Source organism: Dunckerocampus dactyliophorus, chromosome 3 (assembly GCF_027744805.1).
Source record: "Dunckerocampus dactyliophorus isolate RoL2022-P2 chromosome 3, RoL_Ddac_1.1, whole genome shotgun sequence".
NCBI lineage: Eukaryota > Metazoa > Chordata > Actinopteri > Syngnathiformes > Syngnathidae > Dunckerocampus > Dunckerocampus dactyliophorus.
The window spans coordinates 14597670-14611939 of record NC_072821.1 but is presented as its reverse complement, the minus strand read 5'-3'; the positions used below and the strand labels follow the sequence as shown (position 1 = coordinate 14611939).

At 40.9% G+C, this 14270-nt stretch overlaps 2 protein-coding genes across 4 annotated transcripts; one reads left to right on the top strand and one right to left on the bottom strand.

Annotated features, from left to right (window-relative positions):
• Positions 1-3: 3 nt before the first annotated feature.
• ampd3a (adenosine monophosphate deaminase 3a) lies at positions 4-8180 on the top strand. Its single transcript, XM_054770886.1, has 14 exons — positions 4-272; positions 1089-1275; positions 1417-1582; positions 1674-1872; positions 3741-3870; positions 3954-4148; positions 4738-4869; positions 4947-5110; positions 5202-5328; positions 5935-6098; positions 6193-6313; positions 6436-6609; positions 7166-7276; positions 7386-8180. Exons 1-14 carry the CDS (start codon positions 52-54, stop codon positions 7557-7559), a joined length of 2265 nt encoding a protein of 754 aa, XP_054626861.1. The 5' UTR covers positions 4-51; the 3' UTR covers positions 7560-8180.
• On the bottom strand, positions 7584-14241 carry lyve1a (lymphatic vessel endothelial hyaluronic receptor 1a). 3 transcript variants are annotated; one of them, XM_054770890.1, is made up of 8 exons: positions 13828-14241; positions 13156-13242; positions 11095-11145; positions 10826-11003; positions 10604-10743; positions 9829-10002; positions 9650-9722; positions 7584-8410 (listed from the first exon to the last, which is right to left on the bottom strand). In XM_054770890.1, the coding sequence occupies exons 1-8, from the start codon at positions 13850-13852 to the stop codon at positions 8287-8289; spliced, it is 852 nt and encodes a 283-aa protein (XP_054626865.1). In that variant the 5' UTR covers positions 13853-14241; the 3' UTR covers positions 7584-8286. The 3 variants fall into 3 exon arrangements, with proteins under 3 accessions (XP_054626865.1, XP_054626864.1, XP_054626866.1); XM_054770889.1 differs by having other exon boundaries at positions 7584-8413; positions 13828-14221; XM_054770891.1 differs by lacking the exon at positions 13156-13242 and having other exon boundaries at positions 7584-8413; positions 13828-14180.
• Between the last annotated feature and the right edge of the window lie 29 nt (positions 14242-14270).

The following is a 14270-nucleotide window of genomic DNA, read 5'->3' as shown; positions in this document are numbered from 1 at the left end:
AGTACTTGCTGTCATCACTGATTTTGCCCTGGCTTCTGCCAACTTGCAGACATGCCTCGCCAATTCCCCAAGGTAATTCTGAGTGAGGCTGAGGAGGAGACCCAACTCCTGGCAGAGAAGGTGTATGCGTCGGCTCTGAAAGAAGAGGACAATAAGGATGCATTGTCTATGTTCACGGTGCCTGAGGACTGCCCGATTGGCCTCCAACAAGCCAAAGAGCATGAACTGCTTAAGGAGCTGGCTGAGCAGCAGTCTGAGGAGAGCACCAAGAGGTAGGCCTGGTTTATAGGGCAGAAACTTAAAGGTGGAACACAATCTGGGACGTTGAACAAACTCTGATTTCTTCAGACTGAGAAACCCAAGTGCACCAAACTTGAATATCAGATCAGAGGTGTATTTATGCCAAATTCTATAGAATTCAGAACTGTGACTTTAGAGCAGGGGTCTCAAACACAATTTACCTGGGGGCCGCTGGAGGTAGAGTCTGAGTGAGGCCGAGCCGCATCAAGTATTGGGAGTAGGGCTGGGAATCTCGGGGTACCTCACGATACGACACGCGATACATGGCTCACAATAACAATAATATCTTGATACAGTAATAGGGTGAATCAAAGAAATAAATAAATAATTTCACAGTTTATATTTTGCTGCATTCAGCTGGGATAGGCTCCAGCTTACCCGTGACCCTTATGAAGACAGGCGGTATAGAAAATAGGTGGAATTTTTTTACCACATTTTTTAAGTGATTCACTCACTCTTAGTTCAGTGTAGGCTTCCGTGTGCATCCTACAAGTAACATTGGCTTGTCACACGCCGTATTACAGTAATCTTTGAAGACAAGTTGCGGGCCGCAAAATGTGACTCGGCGGGCCGCAAATGGGCCACGACTTTGAGACCCCTGACCTAGAGCTTGCGGGCCGCATTTACAGTAGTGTTTCCTGCCAAGTCGCGGGCCGCAAAATGTGACTTGACCGTCCGCAAATGGCCCACGGGCCACGAGTTTGAGACCCCTGCTATAGAGTATCCTTAGATCAAATGAGGACTTTTACAAGAATTTAAGTTAACCAAATATGTTGCTTATTTTGCAGAAGGAAAAGCCTGAAGATGATTCGTTCCCAGTCCATGTCCTTGCAGGTCCCAATCAATCCAGACTGGACTTGGCCAGGGGCTCTGGCGCCATTCCAATCGCCCAGCCCCAGCTCACTGTGCTCATCGTTACAAGAATACTGCCCTGACTACCAGAGGGTCACAATTAGTGGTGATTACTGTGCAGGAGTGAGTGCAGTTACTCAGTTGCTCACTGATCATGATAGTAATACAGTACTGTACTTCTAAATAGGTTTCCTAGTTCATTGCTCATATCCAAAAATTCACAAGACTAGATTCCCACATGTGCTATCTTTATGCTTCATTCAGATCACAGTGGAAGACTATGAGCAGGCGGCCAAAAGTCTTCTCAAGGCACTTCTCATTCGTGAGAAATATTCTAGGTTAGCCTATCACAGATTCTGCAGAACTACAGCCCAGTTCCTTCGCCGCTCTGAAAATCTGAGTTGGTGTGAAGAGGATGATGTTCAGCCAGGTTTGAGGAGACCCTAACATGACTGATGGTGTTTTTTGCTTAACATATTAATCATGTTGTGGCTCTCTAGATATGTGCCCATGTCCAACAGATGGTGAGGATCCCTATAGTATGGAGAACATTCCAGAGAACCTGACCTATGAACTGCAGATGAAGGATGGGATAATGTATGTGTACGACAGTGCTGATGCTCTCAGAGCAAATTGTCCACATGACCTTCCTTACCCAGACCTGGAGACATTTGCTGTAGATCTCAGCCACGCGCTGGCAATGATTGCAGATGGCCCCACGTAAGTTGCCAAAACAAACTGACAAAAAAGCTATGCTTGTTGAAAAGATGCTGGCAGCAGAGGAGAACTGGTTCCCGTACACCACACTAACAAATTTCTAACTTAAATTTCAACACTGTTAGCACACAATGGCTTAAATGATGCATGCTTAAAATGTGTTAAATATTAAAAGCAACCAGCAAATAACAAGAGGAAAAAAGGCAGGAATGTAAGTCCTGTCAACACACCTCAAAATCACAGTGCAATGTGAGAACTGTCATTTGAACACCATAATGGACATACAGTGGCGTGAAAACGTGTTTGCCCCCTTCCTGATTTTTTATTTTTTGTATGTTTGTCACACTTAAATGTTTCAGATCATCACAATATACAGTATGCAATATAAAGAGTTGTGTTAGTGAAATGTCAGCTATCCAACATCAACAAATTTCACTTAGTTCAACATATGTATACTGTATGTATTATTTACAAATACATGTTAGGTCCCCCCGATTTAAAATACTATTGAGAAACTGATAATATCTATTTATTTATTTATACTGTACAGACTAAATTTGAAACTGAAACCAGCGAAATGCAACAAAACGGAGAGCATTGAAGCATAAAAACGTATTCAAGAGTCAAACTGCATGCTGAGTACGACAAATTCATACATGCTGGCAGGTCTGCAGTAATATTGAAAGTCCTCCTTGCCCTGTCGTCATGCCCCCCTGACACCACACCCCGCCCAGAGGGGCCCGCCCCACTATTTGAGAAGCACTGGACTCTAAATTGTCCGTATGTGAGTGTGAATGGTTGTGTGTCTATATGTGCCTTGTGATTGACTGGCAATCACTTCAACTCATCCGTGACCTAATGAGGCCATGAGGACCGTAGGGGGAGGCTGAGAGCAACAAAAACAAACTAAAACATTAAATTACGTACATGATAGCGATCTAATTTATCTTATTTATTATGTATTGTGTAAAACTAAGACATGAATAACATCAAATTAAAAGCACAAAATGAATGCCGACCCACCATCCACCAGTTCAAGTTCCAGCCAAGTTTTTCCAAAGAGATTATTACATCGCTGTTTGACGTGTGTGGTTACACGCTAGCATGAATTAACTTGAGACAAATGTGCACATTAGCACTCAATAAGTCATCAAAACTTACCTTTATGCATTCCCACATAGTATCAGCATTTGAGACCAAATATGAGGTGAAAGAAAAATGGTAAAAATACAGTAGTAGTCTATCTGTGCGGCATGAGAGAAAGTTAGCACACGCACAATGGACATGCGTCAAGTGAGACGGATGTAACAGAGAGAATCCGGTCACTTTTCAAAATAAAACTTAAAAAAAAAATGAAATAACGGAAATAAGTTTTTCTTTCTGTGCGGCCCGGTACCAAATGACCCACGGCCCGGTACCGGGCCGCGTAACGGGCGTTGGGGACCAATGATTTAGAGCACCTAATGATTGGACTTCCTCCTATTATGTGTGATCTAAAAAGTATTTTTGCTTTTAAGAAGTTTACAAAAAACCCATCTGAACTCAAGTGTATCAGTGTTAGATTTTATGCATTTTAACGAAGGATAAAAGCCACAAATATATGATGTATCTTCTCATGCTATTGTGATTAATTTATATGGCATGTATTAGTATTTGATGCTTCTGAGCATATTGTGATGTATCATTATTGTGATACAGTCTGTATATAAATTCCAAAGGTCTGATTTAAAAAAATCTTTATTCATAATATTCTGGCAATGTAATTTGATGTAATTTGCCGCGTGAACTGGCAATCGCCGTAGCGGACACTAATGGGGATTAAAAAAATAAATAATGCTGCTTTTGTAACCACAAAGCATTTTAATTTCTAGAAAAACATACTGCCACAGACGACTCAACTTCTTGAGTTCCAAGTTCCACCTTCATGAAATGCTCAATGAGATGGCTGAGCTCAAGGAACTAAAAGGAGTGCCGCACAGAGATTTCTACAATGTGAGAAAGGTCGGTATGCTTCTTACAATGCATTTGGCAATCTGTTTGTTTCATTTCGTAGCCAGTGGACTGACATCGCCTTTTCCACCCAGGTGGATACACACATTCATGCAGCTGCATGCATGTCCCAGAAGCACTTGTTGACCTTCATACAGAAAACATACAACACAGATTCAGACCGTGTGGTTATGGAAAAGGCTGGCCAGAAGATGACTCTCCAACAGGTGTTCCACAGTCTCAACATGGACCCCTACGACCTTACTGTGGACTCCCTGGATGTACATGCTGTAAGGAAGAGGGTGCCACTATTAGCCTTTATGTTATCATCATCCGCTTTACCTTTCATTTATGCTAGGGTCCTTGATTTCCGGTCATTGATTCATTTATACTCACCCTACAATTCAATGACAACCAGTCGTAGGTGCATTCTAAGTCAGCTGCCTTGAGCCTGAATGTGATAAGTGCCAGATGATGGAAACATATTTGGTTACTTGAGCTGGTGAGTGCTCTGTAGAGCAGTGTTTCGTCTTTTATCACCTACTTTCCAAAAACATTAAGCATGCTTACTATTTCTACAGAGGAATCTTAGAACCTGAATGCATGGTTCAGCAATTATGAACAACTAAGTGCCCTGTGATTGACTGGTGACCGGTCCTGGGTCTAGTCGGCCTTTCGCCCAAAGCCGTCTGGGATAGGATCCAGAGTCCCATGACCCAGAACAGCATAAGTGGTAGAAAATGGATGGAAAAGTGGATGGACAAACTGACCCAAAAACATCCGAGGAAAATATTGTTCAAAAGTTAGAGTCCAACACCTGAACAAAAAACACAGCAAGAAGCTTTTGTGTTCTTGTGTGTGTGTCTTTAATTTTTACAGGGGAGGCAAACATTCCACCGCTTTGACAAATTCAATTCCAAGTACAATCCAGTTGGAGCCAGTGAACTCAGGGAAATCTTCCTCAAAACTGACAACCTACTCAACGGCGAGTATTTTGCACGCATTATTAAGGTAAGTAAACGCTAGCATACATAAATCCAGCCAGAACTGTTTTTGGCCATGTTGCATTCTCACTTTGAACTTTACAGGAAGTGTCCCATGACTTGGAGGAGAGTAAATACCAGCACGCAGAGCCACGCTTGTCCATCTACGGGCGCTCACCAGACGAGTGGCCCAGCCTGGCTAAGTGGTTTATTATGCACAAAGTACACTCGCCCAACATGAGATGGATCATTCAAGTGCCTAGAATATAGTGAGTCTGCCCATTTTATTACACTTCACTCTAATTCTTCAAAAAAAATTAAATATCTTTGATGAAATTTGTTTTGTATTTTGTGTTTCAGTGACATATTTAAGTCAAAGAAGTTGGTGCCCAATTTTGCTAAGATGTTAGAGAACATATTCCTTCCTCTCTTTGATGCAACTCTTCACCCACAAAATCATAAAGAGCTTCATGTATTCCTCAAATACGTACGTTTTTTAAAGTTTTTTTTTTAAATTTATGATAGTGATTCTGATACTGATAGAAAAAAATCAATGATTGTAAAGATTGTTTGTTTGACTGTCCTTAGTTAGCAGACTACTTTCTGCAGAATGACATTAGACACAATAAACCAAAAAAAAAAAAACACATCAAAGATCATCAAACAATATTTCTCACCTTAACATTTTCTTGCTCTGATGTAGGATACCCATCCATGAAAGTCTGAAAAATACTGGTTGAAATTTGCCGATCTTAGTATGATTCTCTAATCTTGGTTCTAGTACATACTCAGGCAGCAGCGTTTTAGATTAGTTGGAAAGTCTTTAGGGACATCTTGGTAGAGCATCCTATTGATTAGAGACTTCCATTAATCCAGCCAAGAAGTCATAAAAGCATTGTAAATCAATTTTTTGACGTGAAATCATTCCTGAAATTGTGAAAGATGATCAGTTGGCGACTGCGATGATGAACTGAGAAGAAACCTTAAGAAATCAATCAAAATTTTGATTTATAACTTCACAACAAGGCAAGAAATTAGCAATAAGTATTGATATTTTGCTTGTATAATGCTTCTTGTTATTTTTCCCCTGCAGGTGTCAGGCTTTGACAGCGTAGATGACGAGTCCAAGCACAGCGATCACATGTTCTCATTCAGGAGCCCAAAACCCGAACAGTGGACTGGAGATGAGAACCCTCCATACAGCTACTACCTCTTTCATATGTATGCCAACATCATGGTGCTCAACAATCTCAGAAAGTAAGAGCTCGTTCTTTCTTTTGGCATGCTGTGAATTGTAAAGAGTTCTTCATATTTTGCAACCCTGGAATTCTCACCTTGTGTCCGTCTGTAGAGAGCATGGCCTTAGCACCTTCCAGTTTCGCCCTCATTGTGGGGAGGCTGGCTCAATCACTCATTTGGTGTCGGCCTTCCTCACAGCAGACAACATCTCACATGGACTCAACTTGAAGAAGGTACTTCACAATCGTGAGACCATGTACTTTTCAAGCTGCATGATAAACACAGCTCAATGTGCACCGTACGTGATTGTTGTCCAGGCTAACATTTATTAGTATTTATGTTATGATCCACTTAGAGCCCTGTGCTTCAGTATCTGTACTACTTGGCCCAAGTGCCCATTGCAATGTCTCCACTGAGCAACAACAGCCTGTTCCTGGAATACTCCAAAAACCCTCTACGAGAGTTCCTGCACAAGGGCCTCTGTGTGTCCCTGTCTACAGACGACCCCATGCAGTTCCACTACACCAAGGTAATATTTAGGGACTGTACACTTTTCGTCAGTCATGACTGTTTTGTTGTCAAAGTCAATGGTCTTCTAAGTGTGGCACAGTGAGCCTCCCCTCATTGCTGATTAGAACTAAAAAACTATTCATTTTGCATTTGGCATAACTGAAGTTAGCTTAGCAGGGTTTAAGAGTATGTTTTTCTTAATTTTTCTCAAGCTGCTGTGCCTCTGCTGAAGTCCTACCTCACCCTTTGAAAAAACTTAATTTCATACATAGTGATGACTGACTTAGGGCGGCATTCCTTTCATTCTAATGTGTTTTATATTTAATAGTGTTTATTATGCCTCATTAATGTCCAGCTTCTATACTGTACTATGAAGTAAGAGGCTTAAGCAGATAAAGGACATTTGTTGCCATCTGCTGCCCAGTTCTAGTCAGAGCATGAGAGCATGCTGCCGATTGCTGAAACGCTGCTTTTTCCACTTTTGATAACTCAACCTTGGCGGAGGTCTGCATGAGACCTTTTTTGTTTTCACATTTCACAGATCGCTAATACCGTACTGTTTTTCCTCATGGTAGGAGCCTCTGATGGAGGAGTATGCTATTGCAGCTCAGCTGTGGAAGCTCAGCACGTGCGACGTGTGTGAGATAGCCAGAAACAGCGTGCTGCAAAGTGGACTGCCTGAACAGGTACAGTGTCATTTTGCTCCTTTTCTACTCTTTTTGCCATTGTTGTCATTTGTCATTTCCTACTTTTGATAGAGGATGGGTCATTTGATCAGGACTTTTTCATTTACAGGACAAGAAGCACTTCATAGGAGTGAACTATCTTAAAGATGGCCCTGAGGGTAATGACATTCGCCGCACCAACGTGGCCCAGATCCGCATGGCCTACAGACATGAGACTCTCTGCAATGAACTCAGTTTTCTTGTGGATGCTGTCAAGTCCGAAGCAATGAACTCTGTTGTATGAATACGTCCAAGAACTCTTAGTAAATACTGTACATGTACATCTTTTATTAAGTGCCAGTAGCGGCAAAGCAATCAAAGATATATGCAGTCATATTTCACTGATCTCAAGTTGACAAGAAGAAAACAATGACAGATCAGGGGTTTTCAAAGGATGAGGCAGGCCTCCCCTGAGAGGTGCCAGAAGACTTCTGGGGCGATGCAGCTTGAGAAAAATAAAGAAAAAGAGTTTTCAATCTAGTTCAAGGCATATTGAAATCTCACTGTGAAATGCTTTGAAAACCCCTGTCTTAGATGATAAATCTCCTGCCTTACAGGTTTAAACAAGCGTTACGACTGGTCAGACGTGTGTGTGTGAAGGACACACACTCCATCTTCACACAAAGCCACAATGAATAAACATTTTCACTTCACACTGTGTTACATGCGGGTGGTATGTGTTAGTGCTGCTTTGAAACAGGAGATTTGTCCTTTACTGTTTACACAAGACACACAAAAGAATCTGTTGCGCAAGCTTTGCACACATTAGCTTTGGACACATGTGATTGCACAGATACACAACGTCCAGTTTGTCCTTAAACTGTCACTTCTTCCATGTACTTGAAGTATCAGAGAAGCAGTGCATATGAATTCTGTAGACAAGTTCAATTAACAAAAACAAATATGCATGGGGGAAAAAAAACCTTAAATCGCAGCCGACTCAGCAGTCCAGACATTGTTAGTTTAACCATTCAACTTGCAATGTCACCAACTTCTCTCCTATCATCTTGCTCTGCTATCTTCACACTTGTCCACTCTTTGGCCTCGATGTAGTCACTTTTCTGATTCAGATCAGCTCTATGGACGTCCGTCTTTCTGCTTACAATCACAACAAACAAAGACACATTGTATTATACATGACCACATGCACAATCTAATAAGATCCAAGAAATGTTTTTGTATGTACAGTCATGACCACAAATATTGAACATGCAAATGTTTTTTGCCAAAGATGCCAATGTTCTTGGCCATGCCTGCATGGAATACAACCAAACCAGCCTAATTTATACAGCTATGGTGAAAACCATTGGCATCTTTGGCATGCCAATATTTTTGGCCATGATCTTTGATGCACGTTTACAGTGGTGTGAAAAAGTGTTTGCCCACTTCCTGATTTGTTATTTTTTGCATGTTTGTCACACATGTTTCAGATCCATCCATCCATCCAACCATCTTCTATGCCACTTATCCTCACGAGGGTCGCGGGTATGTTTCAGATCACCAAACAAATTTAGTCACTGACAACACAACTAAACACAAAATGCACTTTTTAAATGAAATTTTTCATTATTAAGAGAGAGAAGAAAAATCCAAACCTACATGGCCCTGTCTGAAAAAGTGATTGCCACCGCAGTTGCAACAATTGCAACAACAACTGCAATCAAGCCTTTGCGGTAACTTGCAACAAGTCTCTTACAGCGCTGTGGAGGTATTTTGGTCCACTCATCTTTGCAGAATTGTTGTAATTCAGCCACATTGGAGGGTTTTCTAGCATTTCTGGCATTTCATGCGCGTGGGTTTTCTCCGGGCACTCCGGCTTCCTCCCACATTCCCAAAAACATGCAGGTGAGGTTAATTGGCGACTCTAAATTGTCCATAGGTGTGAGTGTGAATGGTTGTTTGTCTATAAGTGCCCTGCGATTGGCTGTACCCCGCCTGTCGCCCGAAGTCAGCTGGGATAGGCTTCAGCATGCCCCCGCGACCCTAATGAGGATGAAGCAGTATAGAAAATGGATGGATGGGTAATATTAGGGTTTTCTTACTCCTGCTCCCATGCTATGGGACTTCTAGTGTTAAATAACTGAAAGGACCAAGGACCAACAAAATATTTTCTCTGACCAAATTAGAATCAATTTTCTTATCTTATGCAACTTAAGTACTAAAATCCGAGATATATTACTTGCAAGCAAAAGTATTTTTGACCTTGATTTCAGATATTTATTCTTGCTTAGAATTGACTTTTTGCAGTGTAGAGGGGATATCCTCTGCCTGATCAGTTTTAATTATCTATTTAATCTGTGGATGCCATCAAATCTCTGTAAAATACCAACTTACATTTTGAAGTACGCAAGGACGGCAATTGCAAGAAGGAGGACGGCACACACAGACGTGATGAGCACCACTCTTCCTGCAACAGTCAAATGTGACAGGTCAGACAAGAGAGTTATGATAACGCTGTTGTAAATACTGTACAGAGTGAAAAACACTGAATGTAAAGAAAGCAAGTGGCATACCTCTCCCAGAGCTTTGTTCACCTCCGACTACACGGGCAAGCTCTACCCCATCTAAGCTGTCCAGCAATGAGAGGTCAGAGGGCAAAGAAAAGTTGAAAATATTGAGGAAGGGGGGAAGTGTGGGGTTTTTGGAGGACTCAAAAATCCGAGTTGTCATTGCTTCCTCTGGTTGCGCTGCAGATCAAAAAAAGACAATGAAAGATGAGATGTGAGGAAGTTTGTGAATAACCTGCAGCTATTACTATCATTTAACAAATGATTAGAAATATGGTTTACTGCAGAGAAGTTTCATTGTCTTTGAAAAATGTTTTCTTTTCAACAAGATATCAAAATAATGTTATATTAACACAATAGTTAGTCTGAAATAAATACAATTGCATGGGGCTGACTGACAAGAACATTTTGATTATTTTATGCATTTCATTTACTATTTAATGTCTTCATTTTATTTTATTTTAATGTGTTTTGTCGTAGTAGTAGTAGTAGTAGTAGTACTAGTAGTAGTAGCACAATACTTATACGTATGTCAGCCGATCCAATGCAAATGCATTTTATTTTAGTTGAATACAAAAATAGGTTAATTTTGGATTATATTTCTTTTTAACTAACAAAATGCAAATACACAGAACCTTTTGACATAAAAATATTGACAAATGAATTTTTTAGCATGCCACTGCAAATGAATGAATCAAAGGTAAATATAAAGTACATATTACAGGCAATCTGAATGATTAGTTTGGCATCACAGTGGTAAATTGTCATGCAAATATCATACCTGATTCATTAAAACAAAATACATCAAACTTTCTGGTAACAGCAGCTCGCCATTTGACCAAGCCAGTCTGGTTTTGTCCACAATTAGACAGTGCATTGACACGGGGGATGACTACAAAATGCTCATCAATCCATCCAAACCTGAAGCACAACGAGCATTGAATTAATCAGCGTTTTTTTTTTAATTTAGGGAAGTAGTGCTTTATGTGTGTCTTGGTCTTACCTGCATGTTTCCAAACCCCTATCGAGGGCATGCAGGACTTGATCTTTGGAGGCGATGTTGACTCCAAGAGACAAGCAGAGGTCGCGAGCGTCCGTGATATTGAAGGCATACTCAGGCTGGTTGAGCTCATTCAGATAACTAACCTGGAACACTCCAGCAATGCTCTTTGCTGGGAAGACTGGAAACAGCAGAGAACAAGTCATTCACAGACATTTAACGACATGAAAACATACTCCTCTCGGGTTAAAGTTATAGAATATTTACTGTACCTCTGAGTTTGATTTCCTTGATTTCAGAGAAGACGGCAGAGATAGACAGCGCTGAAACAATACAAAACCAAATGGTCTTCATGACGGCCAATGGTCGAGACAGACAAATGCGGAGTGTTGAGTGTTGTGTGTGTGACAGCCAAAAGACAGGGTTAAATAGAGGTGACTCCTTTTAACTGTGCTATGTGTGCCTGTTGTGCCAGAAACTAAGGAAAGGGAAAGGGAAGAGGGAAGTCGGGTCAAAGTTCAAATCAAGAGCCATCAGACGCTCTGGGAGCAAGGCCCGTGAAACATGGGGATAAAAGATGTGGACAGGACACCAAAGTTCAACACGAGACAAAAGCTATTTTGAAAAGGCTTATATGTGTATGAATTATTTATCCATCATACTCGTACATATACAGTACTGCATTTATTTACTTAAACTGCAACGAGAACGGGCACATTAATTGGAAGCAGGTGATAATTGGACAGAAATAACTGTTTTGAGAGGAAGGGAGGACTTTTAATATTAGTGCAGACCTGCCAACATGTCTGAATTTGTTGTACTCAACATGTAATTTGAATATGCTTGTATGCTTTACTGCTCTCCATTTTGTTGCATTTTGCTGGTTTCAGTTTTGAGTTCAGTCTTGTGCAGTACAGATAAATAAATAGATATGATCGGTTTCTCAATTATATTTCAAATTGGGGGGTGTGAAAATATTTCTGTCCCCCAGTGGGGGCATGACAGAAAATAATTGAGAACCACTGCCCTGCAACAGGCCGCACGGTGTTCTCGTGGTTAGCATGTTGGCCACACAGTCATCGTCTGGAGATCGGGAAGACCCGTTGAATCTCCGTTGGGCATTTTCTGTGTGGAGTTTGTATGTTCTCCCCCGTGTGTGCGTTTTCTCCGGGTTCTCCGGTTTCCTCCCACATTCCAAAAACATGCAATTGGCGACTCTAAATTGTCCATAGGTATGAATGTGAGTGTGAACGGTTGTTTGTCTATATGTGGCTTGGCTGGCGACCAGTCCAGGGTGTACCCCGCCTCTCGCCTGAAAGCAGCTGGGATAGGCTCCAGCATACACCCGCGACCCTAATGAGAAGCGGTATAGAAAATGGATGGAAGCCCTGCGGCACTCTTATTTTGGCACCTAAGTTGCATTTAAAAGAAAACAGAACCAAATTTCACATAAATAATAAAACGTTTGACTGTACAAACAATGAATGAACACAAGAGGCTTATTTTTAACTCAAATAAAACTTCACTGGTTTGTTTGAAAAAAATCATATTAAATAATCCGAAATGAATAAGTGTCTCTTTAACAGAAAAGAGTACATTGTTTGCCTTTGAGTAAGATCTCTGCAGCAGAAGCACTCCACGACTCTCTCGTCAGTGGAAGATGTTTTGTTTTGCTCCAATATGCATACAATCCTTAGTGAAGGCTCATTTGCGCGTTGCTGTGCTGTAAATTAATGGGCTCTGACTCTTGTAGATTTTTCATACTAGGCTTTTCAGTTCCAGATTATAAGAGACACAGCGGTTTGGCACTGGATTCTGGAAGAAAGAACATATATTGGTTTGTCCTTTCACTTTTCAACGTTTTGTTTTGTCAGTCAACTATTGTTACTTTTGAGCAATCCATGGTTCTCTTCGAAGATTAAGTGGCAAGGAAAATGGATGGATGGTTCGCTCGGCATGCCAACAAACGATTTCATTGGCTCATTTTCAGTGACGTCACCGCGTTTGCTGTCACGTTAACCGTAATAACTGAAGTAATTAGGCCCGCCCGATCGGCCCGCGAGCATGATTAATTGTAATCGTATTTTCCATTCACTCTAATCTGGTCACGGGTCCGTAAAGGGCCATCACTGGGTCCGGATCCGGACTGAGGTCTGACATTTAGTGATGGCTGGCATATGTTTTAGGTCTTTGTGTTCAGCTCATAAAAATGTGATCAAAAACAAGTGTTGTATTGTTGAGTGTATATTACAAAAATATTTTCCAATTGTTTTCAGATACTTCTAAATTTATTTTTATTTTTTTATAAACTGAAATACATTTTGTGTTCTTACCTTTTATATGTATATGAAGTACATGCAGCCTTCTTTGTTGTAAAAGTCTGATCACCTCCTGCTGACTTTGGGTACATAATCCTCCATCTTCACAGTCAATTTCATTCATTCATTCAGCAGAGCATGAAAATATATCGAATGCATTTGATTCTAGCTAGAGCTACCAGAAAGAAGAAAGCAACAAAAATGCTGGCTTTTCCTCAGTGGAAGGATGTTAGTGACAAGCACCTTGCAGCTCACTTCCAGATGCAGCTGTACTGCAAGTGCCTCCCATATGACATTTCTATGTATTTTATTGTCTGATTAGCAGGAATAAAAACGTCACACTTACAATAAAGACATTACACAGGCTGTAGAAAGTCATGGTGTATAATGACATTTTCTGCAACGTTATATTATTAGCGACGCGCTGACAAACAGAAACTGGCAGGCGCCATGAGCCAGCTCAATGTGCACTGTTGGCCTCATCTTAGGCTTCTTCCCTGTACAGTCGTCCCTTGCTACATCGTGGTTCAAACGTCTCTATCGCGGTTTTTCGAATGATCACTGTTTTGTGGCTGACTATGGCCTATTATTAGTCAAAAAACATCGAAAGACAAGTTACATGTAGCATTCTGGTTACTAGGTGTCAGTAATGTTACACTGATGAGACATGATGCTAGGTTACATTACCTTTACACTGCATGTAGTCAGGCATGGCATGTGCGTCATGATCGAGTGGAAAAAAAGGTTTATTTTCTTTCTCATTTCGTATGGAAGTGGTCAGAAGTGTTTTTTGGCTTCTTACTTTGTCCTTCTCCCCCACTCCGCTTTAAATACTTTCTTCATTTTGGAAATACGTAAATTGGAGAGGCTAACTAGTTAGCTTGCTATGCCAGCGGTGGCTGTGTCTTATGTCCCTTCAGTGATCCCGTAGCCTGCGCACTGTGGTGTAAACAAAGAATAATAAGACTGTAAAGTGACTATAGGGGTATTATTTAATGCTTACAGCGCTCTAATAATGTTGAAAACTGTATTAGGAAAGTCATGAACAGGTTTTCTATACTCAAACTACAAAAATGTTCTGTTTATTAATATTGATTTCTACTAATCCTACTAATTCACTTATCGCAGTC

What these genes read in the sequence shown, in the direction of transcription:
- ampd3a (XM_054770886.1), top strand. Translation starts at nt 52, where the DNA reads ATGCCTCGCCAATTCCCCAAGGTAATTCTGAGTGAGGCTGAGGAGGAG. An exon ending in TTCATGTATTCCTCAAATAC is followed by an intron (nt 5,329 to 5,934) that starts GTACGTTTTTTA and finishes TTTCCCCTGCAG; the next exon opens with GTGTCAGGCTTTGACAGCGT. An exon ending in TGCAGTTCCACTACACCAAG is followed by an intron (nt 6,610 to 7,165) that starts GTAATATTTAGG and finishes TCCTCATGGTAG; the next exon opens with GAGCCTCTGATGGAGGAGTA.
- lyve1a (XM_054770889.1), bottom strand. Translation starts at nt 13,852, where the DNA reads ATGCCTGACTACATGCAGTGTAAAG. An exon ending in TGACTACATGCAGTGTAAAG is followed by an intron (nt 13,243 to 13,827) that starts GTAATGTAACCT and finishes TTGACTGTGAAG; the next exon opens with ATGGAGGATTATGTACCCAA. An exon ending in GTCCTTGCGTACTTCAAAAT is followed by an intron (nt 8,414 to 9,649) that starts GTAAGTTGGTAT and finishes TGTGATTGTAAG; the next exon opens with CAGAAAGACGGACGTCCATA.